The 23620-nt window shown below is 39.3% G+C and overlaps 1 protein-coding gene across 1 annotated transcript in view; it reads right to left on the reverse strand.

The window, feature by feature from the left end:
- KCNU1 (potassium calcium-activated channel subfamily U member 1) overlaps nt 1-22847 on the reverse strand; it is a 127228-nt gene extending 104381 nt beyond the window's left edge. The window contains 8 exon segments of the mRNA XM_021075407.1: nt 334-504; nt 5211-5286; nt 6615-6690; nt 7628-7739; nt 9031-9121; nt 10164-10225; nt 19615-19731; nt 22701-22847. Coding sequence (XP_020931066.1) covers nt 334-504; nt 5211-5286; nt 6615-6690; nt 7628-7739; nt 9031-9121; nt 10164-10225; nt 19615-19731; nt 22701-22847 — 852 coding nt within the window.

The following is a 23620-nucleotide window of genomic DNA, read 5'->3' on the forward strand; positions in this document are numbered from 1 at the left end:
TTCAATTCCCTTTCTGCTTTGGAAGAAAGACTTAAATCTGATGGGCAAAAGATGAAGGGAGATGGGGTTGCTCAAATCAGTGCAGAGGCTAATTAGGAAAGTCTGCTTGCCTTTGTCTACCATCTTCATCCCTGGCAATCAAGCAAGGATACCATGGGCTCCAGAGAATGCAGTCTGGAAAATAGGGGATTCTTGTATCTCTTCATTCCCATTGGACGCCTGTTCTGAATAATGCAACATGCACTCAAAACCCATATTGCTTTGTTTCTCACCATTACCCAAATTTTTTCAGCTTATGAGCTACAGTAAAAAGATATTAAAAACATTCTTCACCAAACTCCCTAGGGTGAAGAATATGATGAAGGTCCGTCCCAGGGATGTCTTGGCTACCACATCTCCAAAGCCGACAGTTGACGTTGTTGCCATGACCAGGTAAATGGACTCAAAATAGGATATGTTCTGTGAGTTTCTACCTTTGAGCCAGGGATCACCAGAATTTTCCACCTGTCCAAAGAGAGAAGATTTGGGAGAGGTCTCAGAGTGGAATCCAAGGGAAAGCTTAAAAATAAGCAAAACGTTGGATTAGTTTCATTTAATTCAATCCAGATGAAATATGAAATGATTCCCAGAGGTTATTGTGAAGGGTCTGCAAACTGTGAGTGGTAGCTGCGAAGTCTAGCCTCCCTTCATTGTGACTACTGCTGAGATCTGAGGGGACCATGAAGCTTGACCCCACAGTGGAGGTGGTCAATGAAGGATGGCTGACATCTCTCTTCTTCTTATGTGGGCACGTCCTCCCATCCTGGAGCCACGGGATGCAGAGGCTCTGAGGCTGAGTGACTATTATTCCGTATCATTTGAACCACAGCAGGATCATCATTAAGGAAAGAAGCACTTTAAGTAGGCACTTCATTTCAGTGACCTTAAGGTCATGAATGCTAGTGTGGAAGGAAGAACAAACAAGTCTTATTTCCCTCTTTTCCTGCAAAAATCTTCTTAGTGGTTAAAAAGAAACTCTGCACTAAGCTATAGGGATATATTGTACAAAACAGAAAATATAGCCAATATTTTATTATAACTACAAACGGAGCATAACCTTTAAAAGCTGGGAATCCAGTTATAAGTGATATCATATGGTATTTGTCTTTGTCTTTCTGGCTCATTTCACTCAGTATGAGATTCTCTAGTTCCATCCATGTTGCTGCAAATGGCATTATGCCATTCTTTTTTATGGCTGAGTAGTATTCCATTGTGTATATATACCACATCTTCCGACACAAATGAACATCTCCTCAGAAAAGAAAATCATGGACTTGGAGAAGAGACTTGTGGCTGCCCGATGGGAGGGGGAGGGAGTGGGAGGGATCGGGAGCTTGGGCTTATCAGACACAACTTAGAATAGATTTACAAGGAGATCCTGCTGAATAGCATTGAGAACTATGTCTAGATACTCATGTTGCAACAGAACAAAGGGTGGGGGAAAAAACGTAATTGTAATGTATACATGTAAGGATAACCTGACCCCCTTGCTGTACAGTGGGAAAATAAAAAAAAAAAAAAGAAAAAAGCTGGGAATCACTATACTGTACACCTGTAACTTACATATATTGTACATCAACTATATTTCAATTTTTTAAAAAAAGAAAAGGGGAATTCCCATTGTGGCTCAGCAGTAGTATCCATGAGGATGCAGTTTCAATCCTTGGCTTCACTCAGTGGGTTAAGTATCTGGCATTGCCATGAATTACAATGTATTTGCAGAAGAGGCTCGGATACTGTGTTGCTATGGCGTAGGCCTGCAGCTGCAGTTCTAATTCAACTGCTAGCCTGATAACTTCCATATACCACAAATGCAGCCCTAAAAAGCAAAAAATAAAACATAAAAATAAAATAAAAAAAAAGAAATGCTAAAAAATTCTTCCTCTGATTTCCCTGCTAAGTCATCATAGTTTAAGGAAACTAAGTTTATCGGATTATTTTTTTTTTACATTAAATAAAAGGAGTAATTTAGGCAATGGCACTAACTTTATATTTTTAATAAATACAAATTTTTAAACATTCGTTATTATATACAATATATGCTAATTATATAGACTACATACAAATTTTCCTTTATTTTGCCATTTTTAGACTTTTTCTTCCAAAATTGCTTACATATTTCTTAGAGGTTTTCCATGTCCATTTAACACAAGAGATGGTAAAATGCTAGAGGTGCCTGGGGAAAGTTGGATTTTTGTTTTGTTATTAAGAACTGGAATGAAAATTAGAAATAATGTACTTTTCTCAGGTATTTGATCACTTTTTAAAAGTTCCCTTCCATTAGTTTTATGAGTAGGTTAAGAGCACGAATTCCTATAAGACTCCACTCCCAAGTAAGGAGATTGCATGTCTATACTTTACTCCCATGGTTGGTAGTAGATTTGGCTGCAAAGTCTACTAACCTGCTTCCACTATCTGGAGACTTTACTATTTTCTAAGACTACTGTACTGTAAGAAAACCAAGTTTAAATCACACAGATGTTAACTCCTAGTGGAAAACAGGCACAACACCTGTTGACATGAATCCAAGCAGTTGTTTTGTGGATCTATCTCCTAAAGCAAATGGAAAAAAAGCAAAAATAAACAAACAGGACCTGGAATTGCCATTGTGGCGCAGGGAAAATGAATCTGACTAGTATCCCTGAGGATGCAGGTTTGATCCCTGGTCTTGTTCAGTGGGTTGGGGATCCAGCGTTGCCGCGAGCTGTGGTGTAGGTTGCAGACGCGGCTCAGATACTACATTGCTGTGGCTGTGACACAGGCCGGCAGCTGTAGGTCTGATTTAATCCCTACCCTGGGAACTTCCATATGCCATGGGTGCGGCCCTAAAAAAAAAAAAAAAAAAGAGAGAGCCAAAAACAAAATAAATGGGACCTAAGTAAACTTAAAAGCCTTTTGCACAGTGAGGGAAACTACAGAACGACAAGACAATCTACTGAAAGGGAGGAAAATCTGCAAATGATATGACCGATAAGGGGTTAATACCCAAAATATATAAACAGTTCATACAACTAAGTATCAAAAAATTTTTTAAATGGGCTATAGAACTAAATAGACATTTTCCAAAGAGGACATGCAGTTGGCCAACAGGCACATGAAAAGATGTTCAACATTGCTAATCACCAGGGAAATGCAAATCAAAACCACAGAGATACCAAAAGTTGGTGAGGATGTGGAGAAAAGGGAACCCTCCTCCACTGTTGGTGGGAATGTAAATTGGTGCAGCCACTGTAGGAAACAGTATGGAGGCTCCTCAAAAACTTAAAAATAGAACTACCACATAGCTCAGCAATTCCAGTCCTGGGTATATATCTGAAAGAAACAAAAACACTCATTCAAAAAGATACATAGAGCCCAATGTTCACAGCAGTATTATTTAAAAATGTCGAGATATGGAAGCAACTTAAAACGTCTAACACACACATGAATGGGCAAAGAAGATGTGATATATATCTACAATTGAATATTACCCAGTCATAAAAAAGAACGAAATTTGGCCATTTGCAACAACATGGACAAACTTTAAGGGTATTATGCTAAGCGAAGTAAGTCAGGCAGAGAAAGACAAATACTGTATGCTGTCACTTATGTGTGGAATCTAAAAAATACCAACAAGTTAGTGACTATAACAAAGAATAAACAGACTCACAGATACAGAGAACAAACTACTGGTTACCAATAGAGAAGAGGAGGAAGGGACAATATAGGGGTAAGGGATTAGAGGTACAAATTAAGTATAAAAAAGCTACAAGGGTATATTGTACAACAAGGGGAATATAGCAAATATTTTATAATAACTATAAATGGAATGTAACCTTTAAAAAATTGTGAATCTCTATAGTGTATACCCATGACTTATATAAACTGTACATCAATTATACTTCAATTAAAATCCTGTATGAATATACATACATATATATTTAAATATATATCATATATATTTAAATATATATCATATTTTTTCCTAGGAGTGACAGTCCACATGTCTCTCTGGGGACAATGGTAATAGCTTCTCCCATGGTAGACTCACACTCCTCAAGCTAAACCTCCAGACAGAGGGATCTGCCTTTACTGCTGTGACACAGCTCAGTGATATCTGGCTCCTGTTTGCATGATGAGAATGGATGTGGCTGGTTTTGGATTTCTTTTTCAATTGAAATACAGTTGATTTAAAATTTGTTTTGGTTTTGGATGTACAGCATAGAGATTCAGTTATTTTTTCTGATTCTTTTCAATTATAGGTTATTACAAGATATTGAATATAATTCCTTGTGTTATATAGTAAATCCTTATTGCTTACCTATTTCATGTATGATAGTTTGTATCTGTTTCTTGAAGGTTCTATCAGTGTTTTCATTTGGTGTTCGACATTTTTCTTGATGAACTGAATATGATTATGGATTTGTTTTCTTTTTATGCTTTCCCCCTCCCCCATGTTTCTTATAATTTTTAAAAATTAATTTTGGGAGAAGGACTCAAGTGGAAAATACTTCTCTATTTTTTGTTTTGCTCTGCTTTTCTCAAAGGCCTTTGCAGGCTTTTAACATCTCACTTCAATTTCTGCATTTTCTAATGATGGCTCTCAACTTTCCTTGAGTAATAAAGTCCAGGAGTTTCTCTCCCATTGCTGAAATACATTTATGATGTTGCTGATTACATGGAATGAGAACTAACCTTATTTGCAGGTGAAGGAGGCAGCTAGGTGTACATATTGATTCCAGGAGAACCTAGAAAGCTCCCAAACTCCCCTTTGCAACTCGGTAACCACCGCCCCCTGCCTCCAACTCTCCAGTCTCTCCAGCTTGTATTAAGCGCAAAATTCTCTCATTGGCTTCATTTCTCTGATCTTTTATTCTTTTTGCAAAATGCGGGAACCCCTATGATGATATATCGATAAATTTTACCAACTGCTTATACCTTTGAAAGGGAAGTTTTTAAAATCCCTTCCCATGAGCAGGTTTTGAAACTTGGAAAACACACACATACTTGACTGTGGGAGACACACATTCGTGAGAAATATGGGGTGGAGAAAAACCCAGCCACAGGAAGTAAAAGAGAACCCTCACACCAGTTACGGTGATGGGGGCCAGAGCTCAGAGGGATCCTCCCATCTTTAAAGAAGAGATGTTCGTGCACACCAGGGCCCTTAGACAGTTGGATGAGGTGCTTACCAAGTGAATGAATCCTGCTGCAGTGAACCAGGTGCTGAGAATGATTGATAACAGTTTGGAAAACTTCACTGAATTGCTGGGGGGAGAAAGACAAGGAGTTGGTGGGTTCTGACAAGTTCCAGAGCCACACAAATGCCTCACCTTCTACATGCTCATTCTTCAAGTGTGGTTCCTGGACCAGGAGCAATGATATGTTCTTCTGGAAGCATATCAGGAATGCAGACTCCCAGGCCCCACCTTGACCTACTGATGTGCATTGTTACAGGATCTTCTCCTTGGTCCAACACACACATAAGAGTGGATCTGGTTCTCAAGTACACTGTGTCACACGCTTATTCAAAAAGTTTAGTACCTGGATGATCTCCATTAGCCTGATATTGTACTGACAAAAGGCAGTGTCCTGGGAATCTGGAGAGCAGGCTTGCGAAATAAAAATCTGAATAGATCACAGATGTGTAGGCTCATAATGCTGAACTCACACCAGGATAATGAAGAGGAGCACACAAATCTCCTGCCTCCTAAGGAAAGCCCTAGAGTTTAGCTGAAATCTCTGTGGTTCTCAGTGGGCCACTCTCCCACAAGAACAGCCCCCATCTGATCCCAAATGTGCCGTCATGCATAAACTCTCAGCATTGAGATCCACCTGGCCAGTACTATCTGATGTTTCTAGTGAGAACAGAGAGGCATGGAGAGTTTAAAACTTTAGCAGTATTGATGCTGAAAGGTAGTTTGGATTTTTTCAATTTTAATTTTAATATTTGAAGACATTTAGGTGGCTCTATTTCTCTCAGAAAGAGTTTACTGCTGCTACTGGGCAGCTCTCAGGCTCAGAGGAACTGTCCTACATTTCCAGATGGCAGTGGTGTGGACGATGACAGTGAATATGTATAGTCAGTGTCTGAATTGCTTCAAGTTAAAGAAAAATTGAGGGGGGAGCATAATTAAAGCCTCAATTGACTGACACATGGTAGCTCCAAACAAACAAAGAAGAAACAAACTCTTTCAAATGACGGCAGGAGTTCCTCAGGTCACTGTGTAGGTTCAGGTTTGATACTTGGCCCTGCACAGTGAGTTAAAGGATTCCATGTTGCCGCATCTGCAGTGTAGGTTGCAGCTGCAGCTCGGATTCAATCCCTAGCCTGGGAACTTCCAGATGCCATAGGTGCAGCCATAAAAAAAAGTAAAAAAAATTAAAAATAAACAAAATGATTGCAAACTTTCCAGGCAGTGTGTGAGGTTAATGCAATGGGGAAAAGTAAACAAATGGTATCTTCGGATGTAAGGGATTTCGTGATTTTCACACTGAGGTCTTGAGAAATGAGTTGAATTAAAGGTTCAGTTAATGTTTGAATTTCTTAATCCAAAGAGTGAGTAAGCAGTACTTGGGGTAGGGCTGGCGTTTACCTGGTCCTGATGGCTCGCAGAATCTGCAAGATTTGAGGGAGTTCCAGCAGCCGTAATGCTCTTAAGAACCTTAAACCTACAAAACAAACAAAGAAAGCTGCCAAAGAAGATCATTGAACGGTGCGGTCTGAATTATCCCACTGCTGGGGCTGGGGCTGCTTTCCTTCTTCCTCTCCCTGAAATGCTCCAATTTTATATATTGCAATGTCATCAGTTTAAGACCAGAATTCTAGTTCAAATCCTGGCCCTGACGCTAAATGGCTGTTGTAATCTAAGGAAACCCCCTTATTTTCTCTAATTCCTCACCTATAGAATGGGAATTATAATGGTACCCACCTCATACGGTTATTAAGCTAATGCAAAACGTATAGTAAGCACTACTCATATTTTACTCTATTTAACTTGAGAGCCAATGATCCATTAACCACTTAAACACCTGACTAAAGAATCTCTGTGATATGCTCCTCAGGGTTTGCATGCTGTTTTCCTTTATGCAGTTTGACAACAACTTTGGTATGGAATATTTTGTAGATAATAAATAAGATTACATAAACACTGATAATAAATAAGATTACATAAACACTGTAATAAATAAGATTACATAAGCCACAGAACAACCACACGCAACACATCCACTTTAAAGACAAAGTAACTAATTAATCAATATCTTGCATGTCTGGATATGATGTTTTACTATTTTCAAAGACTGCAGGAGGCTCTGCACCTCTCCCAGTAGGGTGGGATCCCAGCACAAGAGTTAGGGATGTTGGGGCCCTTCCCCTCAGATGTAGACCAGCTAATTCATAAACAACAACCACTGACACCTGCCTGCATCAGGGCCATTGCCAGGGACTGGGGTAAAAAAAAAATGGGTTCTGAAAATATATTATGAAACCACACAATCATGGGGGAGAAGTTTTTTAAATGGCATTTAGACTTCAAAGGAAAATGGGTATTTATGAAGGAACACCAAGGGGCTTTGAGATTGTTTTTGAGTCCCACAATTCACTTACCTAGCCAATTACTCTTTAAATAATAAGAAATAAAGGTTGGTGGGATAGTAAAGATGTCTACAATCGAATTCATCTCCAACCAGAACTTGACCTTGTCATCAGCTGCCACAAACTGTGAAATGGAAACAAAACACTTCAATTTCTGTTACCTTCAAATTTTGAAGTGAACACAAGAATGGCTTTTTCCAGCTATATTTCATTCATCAGCTGAGGCTCTGCTCTCATTCTATTATATTTCATTCATCAACTGAAGCTCTGATCTCATTCTACTATACACATACAATATGCACATATATATACACACATACACATATTCAGATATTTACTTATCTATAATATATATTTATATTGATATATAGATAACTATATGTTTATATGTAACTATAGAGATTGCACCTTTAGCGGGTGCTCAGTGAATGAATATGAATCCATCTTACTTACAAAATCTTAACTCTTACACTTCAGCAAAGACACTTTGACCTTCCCGCTTCTCCTAGAGCTTTCCAATAATAATTACATATATTAAAAAACACTTATTTGTAAGCAGTGAAGACCCATGATTTAGGATAGTCTTCAATGGAAAAAATACAACTTGTCTAGAGACTGGGCTGGCCAAGCCTTATGTTTTGAGCTTCTCTATTTAAATTAAGAGAACAAGCATTTCCCGAAGGGAAAATCTGCTGTAAAAATAAGAGTGTGATGGTCATTGTGGTCAAAGTAAGTTTTGAAAGAAGATTATAGAAATACATACATATACCTAAGATGTATATGTTTTATATATACATACATATAATTTTTATATGTAAATGTGTGTATATCTACATATGCACATGCATACACGGGTGTGCGTAGATATAAATATAGACATAGACATAGACGTAGTCTCCCACAAACATGGAATAAATAAATATAGAAATCTAGAATCTAGATCTCGGGTGGGCCCCAAAAAAGTGCTTGTGGAATGAGAAAACTATTGAATAAATGAATGCAACAAAATTAAGGACACAAAAGTATTTTATAGAGTTATATGGCGTATGTGTCATCAATGGAGCCAATGGCATTTTCAGAGGCTTGTCTCTCAGGTTATGCCAACTTACAATCACTAGTAATTCTTTCTCAGTGGCAGGTGGGAAGCCAATAAGGAGGACAGTGTGACAGGGTGATGATATTTTAAAAAGGAATCCTTTTCATTTGTGCTGAAATTTTTGGCCTGATTTACAGTTTCAAGTGCAGGAGAGAGTTTTGGGGGTCTCATTATACATTTGACAATTTAGGGCCCAGACCCTTTAGATTTAGAGGCTGAAAACAGAGGCAGACTGTATGAGGAAGGCTTCTCTTTGTATCACCCAGATCTCCTTACAGTTATGTGTATCTGTTGACTCCTACTTACAATAGGTACTTACTCTCAACCCAAAATAGAAACTGAAGAAAGCATTGAAAGTCAAATCAATCGGGATGGTTTTGTCTTGGTACGAAGAACAGCTTCTAACAGGGCTGGAAAAAGAAACAAGTACAGTTTATAAAGACACACATTTTAAAAGCTGCATCTACAGAGGACCAACTAAAGAGAACAGATGGGTGGGCAATTTTCTCTTTATTTACTATGAATGGTCAATCTAACAGTTAAGCGCCCATCTCAAGGAACTTACTTTTCTCTTGGGAGCAGAGTTATGAACAAAACCACTGGGATGTGAATGGAGCCAAAAACAATGGGAGAAGTATTTGCTCTTCTTTTCATAGAGTTTATTGGTTCTGTTTCCTTTTTATCAATGGGATTCAGAGGCCCAGGAGTTATGTGACTCTTCTTGGTTTGCAAGACCATCTACCCAGCCAGGGCATCCTGGTTTCTATACACTTCTGATAGAGAGCTACTCTAGGTCAAATGAACTGATCTGAACCAAATTCAAAGAAAATATTCCTACAAGATGAGTAAGCAATCCATGAAGCAAAGACTGCTAGTTCCCCTAGGATCTCTAAAGCAGTCCAACTTGTGTGGTCCTATAATCCTAGTTTTACTTTAGCTGGAAATCAACAGACTTCTCGGAGGATCAACATGGAATTCAGATTAAATCCTTCAGAGAAGAAGGCATTCCCTTCTGCTCCTCTATCTCAGGCCAGGTCTAGTGTTTTCCTTTCTCAAGACCACCCAAAGTTGTCTAGAACCTACTAGGAACCCTAAAACATCTTCAGAACTTCTGCTTCAATACCTAAAGAATACAAAGGCATGTAAGGTCCTCATTTAAGGAGATGACAACTGGAGGCTCAGAGTCCCAGAAACTCTAGAATAGACTTAGGCACAGCACCCCAGCTCCCAGCAGGAAAGGATGACAAGATGCAGGGGAAACTGATGCATTTTGGGGGAGAGCTGGGTTTAGTGCTTCCTGGGGGAAACTCAACACTTACCCTTTTTTCTTAATGATCTTGTGTGTGTGAGTATATAGGAAAGTGTATTAAGCATTATTCCTGAGAGGAATCTCCAAATTAGCCAGAAAACTACTGATATAAGCAGATAAGAATGACTGAAGATTTTACTTACTCGGTAGAGTTGATGAAATAGATTACAAGAGACCCAATGCTTAGGACAAAAACAAGGATCACCTGGAAATAAAATCAGGAACAGATGTACAAATCCCTTCTATTAACATGAACATAGATAAATAAAGATACCAACAAAATTGTGTTTTCCCTTCTCCCCTTGCCTATATATATGTAGACATTTATTCACACATGCATTTGTGTTCGCATTCATTCATTCATTCATTCAAGAAAACATTACTGGACCTTGACTGAGTATTCACTAAATGAACGTATTTTACTTATCTAATTTTATATTTTACACACTTTGGAATAAAGAACTTGTCCTTTCTGCTGCTCCTAAAGTTTTCTGATCTCAAGAAGTCCTATCCACTTATTCATTAAACATTTGTTAAGTGCTTAATGTGCATTATGAACTTTATTACATGCTAGAAAATGAGGGCAGTGGGACACAGACTCTTAACTTGAACTGCCTATTTTGTTGGCGAAAAAAACAGTCCCAAACGTGCCTGTCTCAAGGACGGTTAGAATTCTGACAGGAGAGCAAGTGTGCAATAAAGTGAGAAGAGAAAATGAGTGCTTAACATGCCAATCACTATATCTGGTCTGCAAAATAAGAAAAACTAGTGGAATATAATCAGAAATGTATCCATTTAAAACCCTCGATTCATTTGGTTGAAATCTTTCACAGCCTCCATGACTTTTCTGATTAATAGTAGGTAACTGAACATACCTTCAGTCATTTCTAGTTTACAAGCATTTTTAAAAATATGTTCAGTCCAGTACAAAATTCTGAATTTTATTTACAATTAAAGCTTCACTCCCTTCTGGCTCAGGTGTTCCTTGGGCAGGCTACCTGTATTGGAAAGGGTTCAGTTTCTTCTCTGCTAAGCCCTTTTGTTTTTTCATTCCTCGTTGCCCACTGACTAGGTTACCTCTGGCCTCTCCAGAAATGTAGGTCAGTGCAGGCGAGTGAACAGAAAGGGGGGTGACGGTGGAAAATGTGGGACTTGACTGGTGATCAGTCACTAAGTTCTCCCTCTTGGGCTCTCTGGACATGGGAAGTGTTTAATGTTTACTTACCTTGGATATTTCAAGGCTCTTTGGAGATCCCAATTCAATTCCTATTCAGCTTCAATAGATACTGCTTTAGTACCTACCATGACCCAGGTATTATTATGGTGATTAAGGGGATGTATCAGTCAACAGCATATGCAAAAATCCCTGCCTTTATGGAGCTCATGGTCTAAAAATATGTGGAGTAATTAATATGCAACTTACAATGAGAAGATACATGCTAGGAAGATAAAAGAGAGCAACTTACAAGGATCAGAGATGCTGGGCGAGGGGGCAGAAGGGCTGTCATCCTGATAATATTTAATTGCTAAGCATCCCCTTCATGGTTCCCCTTGAGCTGAGTGAAGGCATATTCTCTCATAGGTTGCTCATAGCTCTTTTCCCAGCATGCCTCACATCCCTGTATTCTGATGGAACCCTGCCCCTCCTTGGCCAGGTTAGAGAAGACTCTCACATGGGAACCATATCCAGCCCAGCGACCAGCTCAAGTATCTTCTGCCCCCACAAACACTGGCATAACAGGGTATCTCCAGTGTGGCCACCCCTTAACACAAACAAGCCAGACATCAGTCCCCTCTGTCCCCAAAGTTTCAAGAGATGCCATCTAACCTTTCTGAGTGGCCTCTTCTCCACCTCTGCCACAACTACAGCTTGTTCCAAAATCCTTTACTTTCCAACAAACCCCAATTTACATGACATTGGTCAAGGCATTAACAGCTGAGGCTGGTTTTCTTCCAGTGGCTCTAGGCTCTATAAGCAGCAGTGCTCCAGCTTCCTTAAAACACCTACTGGCATCTATTTTTCTTGGGGTCTCATCTCTTGCTATTAATTCCATTTTAACATCTGAACCAAGTGTCAATGAAGATATGACCGAGTTTGTGGGTCTTATGGAGATATACAGTTGCAAGTGTAGTCTGATGTTCAGGAAAAATGTTGGGAGTGGATATGTGGAGATACATACATACATATATACATATATGTATATATCTTAGTAAATTGCTATTAATAGTTTTCATGAAATTTTTTTTCCTCTTACATATAATTACCTATTTTGTCTCTCTTACTAAATCCCATGAGTGGTTCTTCATGTATAAATCATGTATTGACAGACTACCAGAGAGACAGTGACAAGGCCATATATTTAGAGCCCTCCACACCATAAAAATTAAAAACAAAAAAAATAACAGAAGACAATTTTAGCTTTATTCAAACTAAGACCTACTTCATGCCACAAGCCTAAAGAAGACAATCCAGAAATTATATACAATAAAGAGCAAAATATGTACCAAACCACAAGAAGGCACTAACAGCTTGTGAATACTGTTCAGTTTGTCAGTTTGAAATGGGAGATATTCTGAGGGGACTTAAGCATTTTCCTTAGGTTGAAGGGGCAAAGACTGGCAGTGCTGGCTATTTGGAGGGGTAGGAAGCTTTGATTTCCACAGTGGGGCTTAAAACTCCTGCTTAGTTAGTGGATGGTTATGGGTATCTTCAGAACACAAACAGCAGCCAACACAGTTTACAAGGGGACTGTAAATACACTAAACCTTCATTTGTGAATATTAGCAGGAAACAGAAAATTGCCAGTTATAAGGAAAGTATAAGAAAACAGGAGGAGGAGGCAGACAAAATAGATGAAATAACCTTCAGGCAAAGAGTTAACAGAGAAAATGTAATTAAACTTTTAAAAAAATTACAATTAGAGTTCCTGTGAGATTCTAAAAATCTGCCAAATAGTATAAGATTGGAAAGACAAAGGAACATGGGAGTAACACAGAGGTAGTAACTGGAAGAAGCTGCACCCCCAAGGGCTGGCTGGGAGATCAACAAAGAGAGGTTGGGGATTATCAACATTTAGCATCTTAAAAGAGGTGCCCTTTGGAGGTGAGCTTCAGACTGAGGAGGGGGTCCTGGTTTGGCTGGTAATGGTTCCTCTGAAGAGATGCTATGAGCTTGATTCTGACAGTGCTGTCAAAGACCACTAATCAGGTGAGGTTGGAAAAAAAAAAAATGTAAAACATAGGGACAGTTCCCTATTCCACCTCTAGGGCATATGGTAGCTGACAAAGACACATGTAATTTTTGAGTGCCAACCTCCTATCACAAAGCAGGGGATAGAGGGTGGATTTGGAGCTGAGAAACAAGAGCTTGTATCTAGCAGGTAACCTTATGTGCTAGAACACTTCGAAACAGCATTTACAGAGATTTTAGGAATAAGGATTACAAGTCAAGAATTCTAAACCCAACCAAATTCTTGTTCACTTGTGAAAAAAGGGAAAAAACATTTTTTTAGATATTCGAGGATTCAGAAAGCATACCAGCTACAATTTCCCTTGCAAATGAATATGGCAAGTCCTCAAGAAAAAAATTAGAAAGACAAAATAAGTTACCTAAGAAAAAGTGGTGCCAAATGAAACTTGAAAAAATTAATGGAATCTTTAACTTTAAAACAAATATTAAGAAGAAAACCTGACCCAATGTGCAGTGCTAAAAAACAAACAAACAATAAACCACAGAAGCTATCTGGAACTGAATGTTCAGATTAATTCAGTAATTTCCAGAAGGAGAGTGGAGTGCTGTGGAAGAAAAACATACCAAAGGTCTCATGCAAGAGCAGTATATAGATGTAAAACATGCAGATATATTATTAGAGAGAAATACAGGTGGGAAGTTTGTTCTGAATTTCATTTACCAATGTGCCTATGCTATTCTGTTAAAAATGGAAAAAATCCAAGTCAAAAGATGCAACAAATAAGTAAAATTAACACAAAGGAACTAATAAGGAAAGAAAATATCAGCCAATGGTTAGTAAACTGGTGAAGGGTTTACAACACTCCCTACAGTTTTCTAAAGAAGTTATTCACATGATATAACGGAAGTGCAGTTTGGGAAGATTAACATGATCAAGATTACAGAGCAAGATGTGGAGAAGCCAATGTTGGAGTTCATGCCTCTCAAAATTCTCAATCACCATGTGTGTAATTCTGCCTCTCCACTAAGATAAGGAACTAAGACGTCTCAAAGGTCCTCATTGTTTATACAATACCCATTCTCCCTTTCTTTACTAACATCTGTTAGTTTAAGCCACTGATATTTAGATAGTCTATTATGCAGCAAATTAAATCTCTAAATATAATAAAGACCAATGAAAAAGATCACCATAAAGGAGAATAATTAAATTCTCTGGTAAATGAACAAATAAATGTATTCTTAAATCAATATAAACAGAAATCCAGCTGCATGATATTTAAAGAGACATACTTAAGAGGAAACAAGACAGGAAGACTGAGAGAGAGCTGGCCATAGACATCCCCATCAGGTGCGAATAAAATGAAAAAATTGTTACATGCTAATATCCTATCCTAAAAATATCCCAGGGAGGGAAAAGAACACCATGAGAAACACCATTAAAATGAGACCAAAATGGATATTGCATATTAGCAAAAGGCACAATCAACCAAGAAGACATAATAAATTTATACATCAACTGATGTTACATAAAATACATAACTCAAAATCTGTTTAAAAAAATGTTAGATATTTGATAAAACTATAAAATCACAAATGAAAATTTTTGACATGCCCTTTTCAGTCAGCAAATAATTAAGGCTAAGGAAAACATATATAACAATTATAGTGACTACATATCGAACAAATCTTCTCAAAAGTCCACTCACTGCACGATAATAAAAACTGATCATTTACTAGGCAACAAAGAATTTCCTCATAAATTCCATAAACTAGAGATCATAAAGGTAGTGATATTCGTGGACTATAAATTTTACCAAAGTACAAAAGAGAGCCACTCTGTCCGCAAGGAAACAAAAGCATGTAACACTCCTCAGCAGTAGATCAGGAATCAAACAAGAAATCAAAATTAAAACCTAAAACAACTTAGAGATGAATCAGGCATCAATAAAAATAAGCACATTACCTGCCTATGAGATGTGGCCAAAGGACTCCAGGAAAAATTTTTTTTTCAGTGAAATCCAATTTCACTGAAAAAACTGCTAAAACGAGCACCGCAGCCCCCACTCAACTCCGCCAGACGCCTGGCCAGGGTGAAGGCTGTGCAGGTGGGTGGGACCTGGTGCTGGACATGCGCAGTGCTGTCCTGCTCAGCCCATCGAGGTGGAGTCTCCAGGGTTCTGGGTCCCAGGGGTCCCCTGGTTCAGGAGGAAGATGCCTGGCAGCCCTGGGCAGAGCTGACTGGGGAGGAAATGTGAGCGCGAGCTCGGAAAGACTCAGTTAATCAAAGCTGCCCCAGCCACGAAAAACTGTTAGGAAATTCAGTGGTGAGGAGACTGACCAATGTGATGTCACAGGAGGAAACGCCGTACTGATCAGGATCCTTGTGACTCAGGAAGCCATGAAAAGGAAGCAGCCTGAGAAGTACCACTCTACTTCTGCAGAGGAACAGGCAATCATGGAACCTAACTCCTGCACTACCTTTTGCAGGGCACTGAAAAACTGGCAGCCTGTGATGGGCCGGCACTCATCCTCAAAGGTGCCCACTTCTACCAGGTCCCTGTGACACTAGCCTACCAGTGCGGTCGCTTCCTGACCTTGAAGAAGCACCACCTGTGGAGTGTGGTATCCGAGGAGTGTCAAAGTTGCCTCACGGAGGCTTCGGCAACCCGGGTGGATGATGAAGAGGAAGCATGACGGACACGAGATGGCCAAGGCCACCTGCACCCTGGCCTGGTACAGCACATAGGAGGAGGAGTGGAGAGGCTCCAGGAGGGTCCTAGGGCCCTCAACTATGAGACACAATGTAAGCCACTGCCACGGTGGAAAATTAACCTGTGAGTAAGGATGTTCCTTTTCCAGGGCAAGTTTCACAAGGTGGGGTAGCTTACTTGTTGTGGGTTAAACCTTGTGTCTTTAGGGGCTAAAACTCACTTTCCCTGCCTCATCTCCTTGCAAGGGGAACCTGTCAAGTTGGGAGGATTTCTCTGAATAAACTCAGGGTCCATCCATCTGGTCAACCCATCTCAAAGCTTGGGGTGGACCTTTGGATGATACAAGAAGAAGCAATTTCCTATCAAGAAAGGTTTATTAGAAAATTCTCACCCTGAACTTCTGGGATAGCATGTGCTATCTTCATTAAAACTGACTGAGATGGGGAATTAAAATAAATAGGGAATAACAGGATACTGAAATTATGAAGGATAAAAGTGATACTAATTACACATATATCATGAGACTAATGAAATGTACAAATCTCCAGCAAGCCGCATGTGACCAAAAAGGAGGTACATGGCCCATCATGAGAGAGAACTGCTGTGAATGAGGAGTAGAAAGAGAAAAAAGGTTCTTTCTAATCAAAGGTAGAGTTGAATCGTCGGAGCAATTGAGGAGACCTTCAAAGTTGCATTCTCTTAGGTGGCTCTTTTTCCTTGGAAAATGTCATGTGGCCTTGAGAAACAAAATTTTTCACTTAAACTAAGGAAGCTACGATATTTACTGTCCAAAAATATAACCTCTTAGGAATGAAAGAGACTCTATTCAGGATTACCTGCAAAAACCCAGCCTTAAATGCTCATCCTACTTATAAAATAGATTGTCATGTTGATTCTGTAATAAGTGTTTACCATAGAGAAGAAATAGCAGTCAAATCAGAAATGGGGGAACAGGTTTGAAATCTTGAGATGAATGTAAAAAACTAAAAGGAAATCTAAAATTTCTGACACCTATCTTGAAATAATTTAATAAAAATTTATTTGGGATTGAATTATTGCAGTTGTTAAGACATGTGATTAAAGCAACATAATTATACTATGGATTCTGATAATTATTAGCTATCAAAAGTAAATTTGTATAGGAAATTCATCCAATTGAGATGGATTTTTTTCTTTTTTCTTTTCTTTTTTTTTTTTAAAGGCTGCACCCACAGCATATGCAAGGTCACAGGCTAGGGGCCGAATCAGAGCTGTAGCTGCCGGCCTACACCACAGTCACAGCAACACCAGATCCGAGCCTCATCTGCCACAGACACCAAAGATCATGGCAATGCCAGATCCTTAACCCACATCTGAGGGAGGCCAGGGATCGAACCCTCATCCTCATGGATACTAGTCCGATTTGTTACCGCTGAGATACAATGGGAATTCCGAGATGGATTTTTTCAATTACTATATGTATTTATGGATTTTACTTACTGCTAGAATGCGATAGGATTCAGCATCAATTTCAGTTATTTATTTTATGTATGTAAATACAAGCACTGAGTTTACAAAAACATTAATTATAGTCAATGCTTAGATATACTTATTAAATGCCAGGCACATCTATAATTCACTTAATTGACCTCATGTAATAATAACAATATGTTAACTCATATAGTAACTCCTTTATTCATTGACATAGACTATCTATAGATAGTATTTTTATCCCCATTTTATAATTTTTACATTTCACCTCTTTATGTGTCAGATTCCTCATTTATCTCTTCAGTAAAATGGATTGTAAAAGAGAGGTGGGAAAGGAATATTGGTGTGGTGAGCCCATGGGTAGATTCATTTTAGGATCTAGCACCTCTGAAAGCTGGAGTCCTGGTTGGACCCACTGGCCATTGGGTATTTTGTTAGAAACTACACACAAATACCCGCAGCTTTTCCTGGGTTGTATCCTGATTTGAAAACACAAGATCAGTGGAGATTAACTTGAATCCAGATCTAATTTTACTTCCACCAGCTCCACTAACCATTCACTTTACTACTCTCTACAAACAACTGCCACAGCGAATAAGACATTTTAATATTTCAAAATTTAAATTTTATAGATACAACTTATGGGGGAAGATGAGTTGTCATAAGCGGTCTAAAGAAAAAAATTCCGAGTCTCAATTTTTCCATAATTAAAGAAATAATGTTTATTGGAATGTAATCAATGACCGTTCCTTCACCACCCACTCCCTATATGCACTGCTTATATGGTAGATGGTACAAGTTTTCTTCTGCCTCACCCCAGTGACTTTACTACTAACCAAATAATCCCTGATAAAATCAGAAAGAAGCACACATCTTTCTCTCAAAGATCGTAAAGACAGGGATTTCAAAAAAAGAGATCTGAGTTCCTGTCGTGGCTCAGCAGTTAACAAATCTGACTAGCATCCATGAAGACAAAGGTTTGTTCAATCCCTGGCCTTGCTCAGTGGGTTAGGGATCCGGTGTTGCCATGAGCTGTGGTGTAGGTCACAGACACAGCTTGAATCCTGCATTGCTGTGGCTACGGCGTAGGCGTAGGCCAGCACCTACAGCTCCAGTTCGATCCCTAGTCTGGGAACCTCCATATGCTATAGGTGCAGCCCTAAAAAGCAAAAAAGAGAGACCAAAATTTTAGAAGGAAGAAAAGGAGAGGCCCATTTCCAGATGATTCAGTGTTCCCTGTAGAATTTATCAAAGCAAATTTACTTATGTACTTTAAAATAAGTTCTACAAATTAGTTAGATCTGAATTAAACAACGTTAACCAGAAAAGAGCCATGCTTGTACTAATTACAAAGAGCAGAGGATGACCATCAGCCCACGCACTTTTCCTTCCTCCTTATCACCATGTGATGGCAGCATACCCTCAAATTACAGATTTGAGTTTTGAATGTTTCAGATGAAACGATACTCCTGAAATGATGGCCAGGGTAATATTCATGTATAGGGCATCTGCTACTTCCAGACAATGGCACATAAACATTTCCTTGACACAGACTTTTCTCTCAAGGAGGGCACAGTGCTCTGGGAGTCTGGCTGATGTACAGATAAATTTAATAAGAGTTCAATAGATATTATAGAAACTTAGAGAACTCAACTTAATATGGGGATAAGGTAAGATTTCCCCAAGGAGATGATGCCTGGATTGAGTTTTAATATGTCAAAGTTACCTAGATGAAAACAGGACATAAATAAATAATATCTTGGAGGGGCAAACAAGACTTGTTTGCAAATTGAGGAAGGAGGCTACTGGAATCAAAGGAGGGGAAAAGAGCTGTAATTAAAGAAGCTCTAATAATCAGGCCAGATAATCTAGTAAAAACCAGCATTTTTTGAACTTCGGCTCTTCACCAGACATCCACCTGTGTACAAGGAAAACAAAGTGCACACAACCTTTGCGCTAATCAAGTTTTTCTTCCAGCGGGTGGTCTGACAATGAATAGAAAATATAATGCCAAGTAATTATATCAGTCCAAAGTAAAAGCAGGCAGAATCATAGGTAGAGAGTGCAGACACAGGGAGATGCTAGTTGGGAAGTAGCGGTATTTTAGATAAGGCCACCAGGGAACAGCAGACACTTACCTGGGTGATAAAAGTCTAAACACTGACTATACATTACACTCGCAGCTAAAGCTCCTTGAAAAGCTGCTACTGGAAATGTACTTACCAGCACTTGTCCCACAAAGGTCTGTGCTGAGAGCAACATTTCTATACGATCGCGGAATGCTCCCTGGAAGCTGAGACTTCTTGAATGTCTATGACCTATGTCATCTGACACAATTCCCTGCAAGCAAGAGAGAGGAGTTGAGAGTGAGCCGGTTCTTGGAGACAGTCATCTGTATCATGCATGTTGATGGCATCTCCTGCTGTGGCATCAGGCAGACTGCACCCCACCTCCTCCACCCGCAGGAGCACTGAAGTCGCTTCCCCGTCTTCACACAATGAATTTTACTATGCTGCTCTTCTGCACGGTTTTTTCATTCTAAGTTCTGCAGTCTTTGCTGTGCCCTTCTAACATGCTCTCCGCTCCAGACCCTTCATGCTTGCATTTTGGAATGATATGGTAATGATCAGGGTTGGGAGTAGTGTGCTTCTTTGTGTTCTGGGAATAAGCATCTTATCCTTTTCTATCATGACACACAGACAAAGAAAAAAAGATTACCAATTGATTTCTCCATCTGCTTTTTTAGAGAGTGGAAGAAGGAGGAACATTTTAGCCATTTTATGTTGCTTTTAATTCCTTATCTGGCATCATATCATGCTGAATTTATAAAATGGCTTTACTTATTATACAATCTCCCCTCTGTATCCACAGGTTCCACATTTAAGGATTCAACCAACCAGCCTCTGATAGAAAATATTTGAAAAAATAATTCCAGAAAGTTCTGAAAAAACAAAACTTGAATGTAAATGCTAGCAACTATTTACATTGTATTAGGTAATAGGACTAACCTAGAAATGATTTGAAGTATACCGTAAGATGTGTGCAAGTTATACGCAAGTACTATGTCATTTTATGTAAGAGATTTGAGCATTCCCAGATTTGGGGATGGGGGTGCGTGTCCTGCAACAACCCCACTGCAGTTAGCAAGGGACAATGTTCTTTGAAATTTATTATAATCCTATGATGTAAACAAACTAAGTCTGATTAAATCCCTTTTATATGGATAAAATTATTTCTGTATACTGACTTATACAGAAAGTAATGACCAGCCCATGGACAGGCAGTGAGAACAGGCCAGGATGTGAATCAGATGCCATGTCCACTGACAGTCTTGAACTGCCACAGAGAAAGACCCAAGGAAACTGGGCTTGACTACGCCATGCAGACAGAGGCCTCTGACTTTCAAAAAAGATCATCTTATGTAAAGCTAGGGTTTTGAAATGGCTTAATTATTCTACTGATATTTATGAATGGTAAGAAGAGAGTCTCATTAAATGACTATTTGATAGAGTTTATATCTTGATCAATGATTGCCTCTAATACTTATGACTCATCATGTGCCTCCCTGGGAAGTTGTCTGAGCATTGATTTTTTTAAAAAAAAACATTTGATGGCATTAATATGGAACACTCATTTGAATTCCATTATAAAATTGAGGTGCCTTCTGTGGGAAAACAAATTGGTCCTAAGATATAATAAAACTGTACTTATGAATGTAGTAAATCTTTTTAAAATGCACATTTAAGAAGAAAATTATGACTCCAAATAATTTTTAAAAAGAACATTTCACAGTATCTAGATTTGCGACATTTTTGCATTAGACCAACTTCCCCAAGGGCTTAGAGAAAAATACAACACTCTCCATTTAATTAGATATGACATTACTGAGAAGTCACTCAACTTTCATCAAACCCTCTCTTCAAGATTTAAAAGCAGAGCAATATAGTCTTCTGGTGGCTCAGACTTCACTTATTAACATTTTGTCACATGCGCTTCCTATTTGAAGTGAAAAAGTTACCCCTGGACTGGAGGGTAGACATAAATTACATCAAAAGAAAGAAATGAAGAATATAGCAAATGTTTATGGACAAATGGGTTCTCACAATTTTGTAACCACACAAAATGAAGATAATGGGGAAGAAGATACATTTCCTGGAGCAGAAGTCTAAGGAGATTAAATAATTCTACCAAGAAAGTTGTGCGCTGAAATAAAAAAGGTAGAAGGCAGATACACCATACCAGGACTGACTTGTGCCCCCTACCTGGGGTGTTAAGAAGCCAACAGCCCAGGATTCTTTTCCCAATTGTTATGCCACTGTTTAAAGTCTTTAATCTAGAAATAATTAGAATGAATTCATCAAGGAAATCTATAAACTTCCATATTGGATACTTCTCGAATGTAGACACTTGAATATCATATTATGATATTGCTAATGGCCTTAAAAAAGTCACCAAGTTCTAAATTCTGTTATTTTATGTCAGCATGTAGCATCTAGACAATGTTTCCAGCACCTTTTCAGTATTAATTACAAAGCATAGGTGAAATGGGTTCTCTTAAGGAAATGACTGTGATCCAGCAGAGAAAAAAAGCTGGGGAAACAAATTGAGAAAGACATTTGCCTTCAACCTTTGGTAACAGAATAGCCGTTACATAGCATTTGAGTTTTTCTTTCAAGCTCTTAAGCAGAGTCTTACCTGTGTAACATACCATTATTCTCACCATCATCATTTTTCAACAGTTATTCACCAGCACCCACCCTTGCAACACTTGTTTGGGTTTGCATTTGTGACTGGATGGCATGTCCATGTAGGCATGGGTTTCTGTGCGTATGTGTATGCAACTCTGCGTGTTGTATTAATGTGTGTCTAAAAGGTCACGTGCCCCTGTGAGTACATGGGTAGCCTGCATGCATGAATGATTTCTAAAAGTGAGACTGGCATTGACCTGCCTTTCTGCCTCCTTCATGGTACCTAACACAATTGTCATTTTGATATTCCAAATGGAGGCACAGACATCACATTCATGGATGTTTTTCCAGAACAGTGACCTCTGATTCCAGAGCCAACATTCATCATCTTCCACATCAGGCCTTGCTTCTCCCAGTGGTGGCAGAGGGGGTCTGGCCTTGTAGCTGCACCCTTTGGAATGGCTGCCTGGGGTCCTGTTTTCCACCCCTGCCACCAGCAGGATGGGGCAGACCTCTTTCTAAGTCACTTTGACCCCGGAGAAAACTGGGTGACTCCTCCACCATCTTCTAAACACAAACGCAAGCCAATCCTGTCTCTGATCTCCACACAGGGGAACTGACCAGGAAAATGCCTTTTCCCTTGCTCTTTTGCCGTTTTTCAATGCCCCTCCAGATTAGCCTGGATGTTAATAAGATGAAGAGTCCACTGAAGAAGGTCACAATGGAGGAAAGAATAAATGCTGCTTGGATCTCAGCTGTACAAGACATTTTCCCCTGGTCTTCCCCACTATTCTCCACTGTCTTGGTTCAAAACACCAGGAGACAGAATTGTCAGGCTGCTTCTTCTATGATGTCATGATCACATGGTAATGATTCCAGGAATCAGAGTTGGGTGTATCAGGGTCCTAACACCAGGTGCAGTAACAGCGAGGGGGTTGGGTAGGCAACACAGTGCTGACTCAAAGGAGGCAATGGAATGAATGCCAGGCAGCAAAAGGTCCACAATGTGGGTCTTCGGAAGACTAGGATCTAGATGGGATGCTGTTCTGGACTTTCTCCATGACCTGAAGGAAACTGCATCCTTTGTGGCCATGGGCCATCTGTTCAGTTTGTGCAAACCACTTTAGAACAACTTTTTCTGAGTGAAATGACTTCCAACCACCTGTGTGTCCAGGTGCTGATTCTTCTCCTGAGCAAGAAGCATGGATGAGAAAGTACTTCAAGATTTCTGCACATCCTCTCAGCCAGAAAGGCACAGTACAGAGCGCAGGTATTGTAGGAGGCACAGGTGAACCCTGGTTGATTGCTTTTACCTGGGGAATCTGTTCCCCTTATCTCTTCTTTGTAGGACCCTTTCCTCTCTTGCTTTTTATCCCTGCCCTGTCAGCAAACCCTTTGGTCCAGCAGAGGTAAAGTTCAAAAGGAGAGCAGTAGCTTTTATTTTCTCTGATGTTTTCAAGGGTGTAAGAAATGTCATACCTTTCAGTGTGCACAAGTGGCAGGCAAAAATGTCAGTGCCCAAGGGAGGGGCTAGTTCCCCC

This window comes from Sus scrofa, chromosome 15 (genome assembly GCF_000003025.6).
Source record: "Sus scrofa isolate TJ Tabasco breed Duroc chromosome 15, Sscrofa11.1, whole genome shotgun sequence".
Classification (NCBI taxonomy): Eukaryota; Metazoa; Chordata; class Mammalia; order Artiodactyla; family Suidae; genus Sus; species Sus scrofa.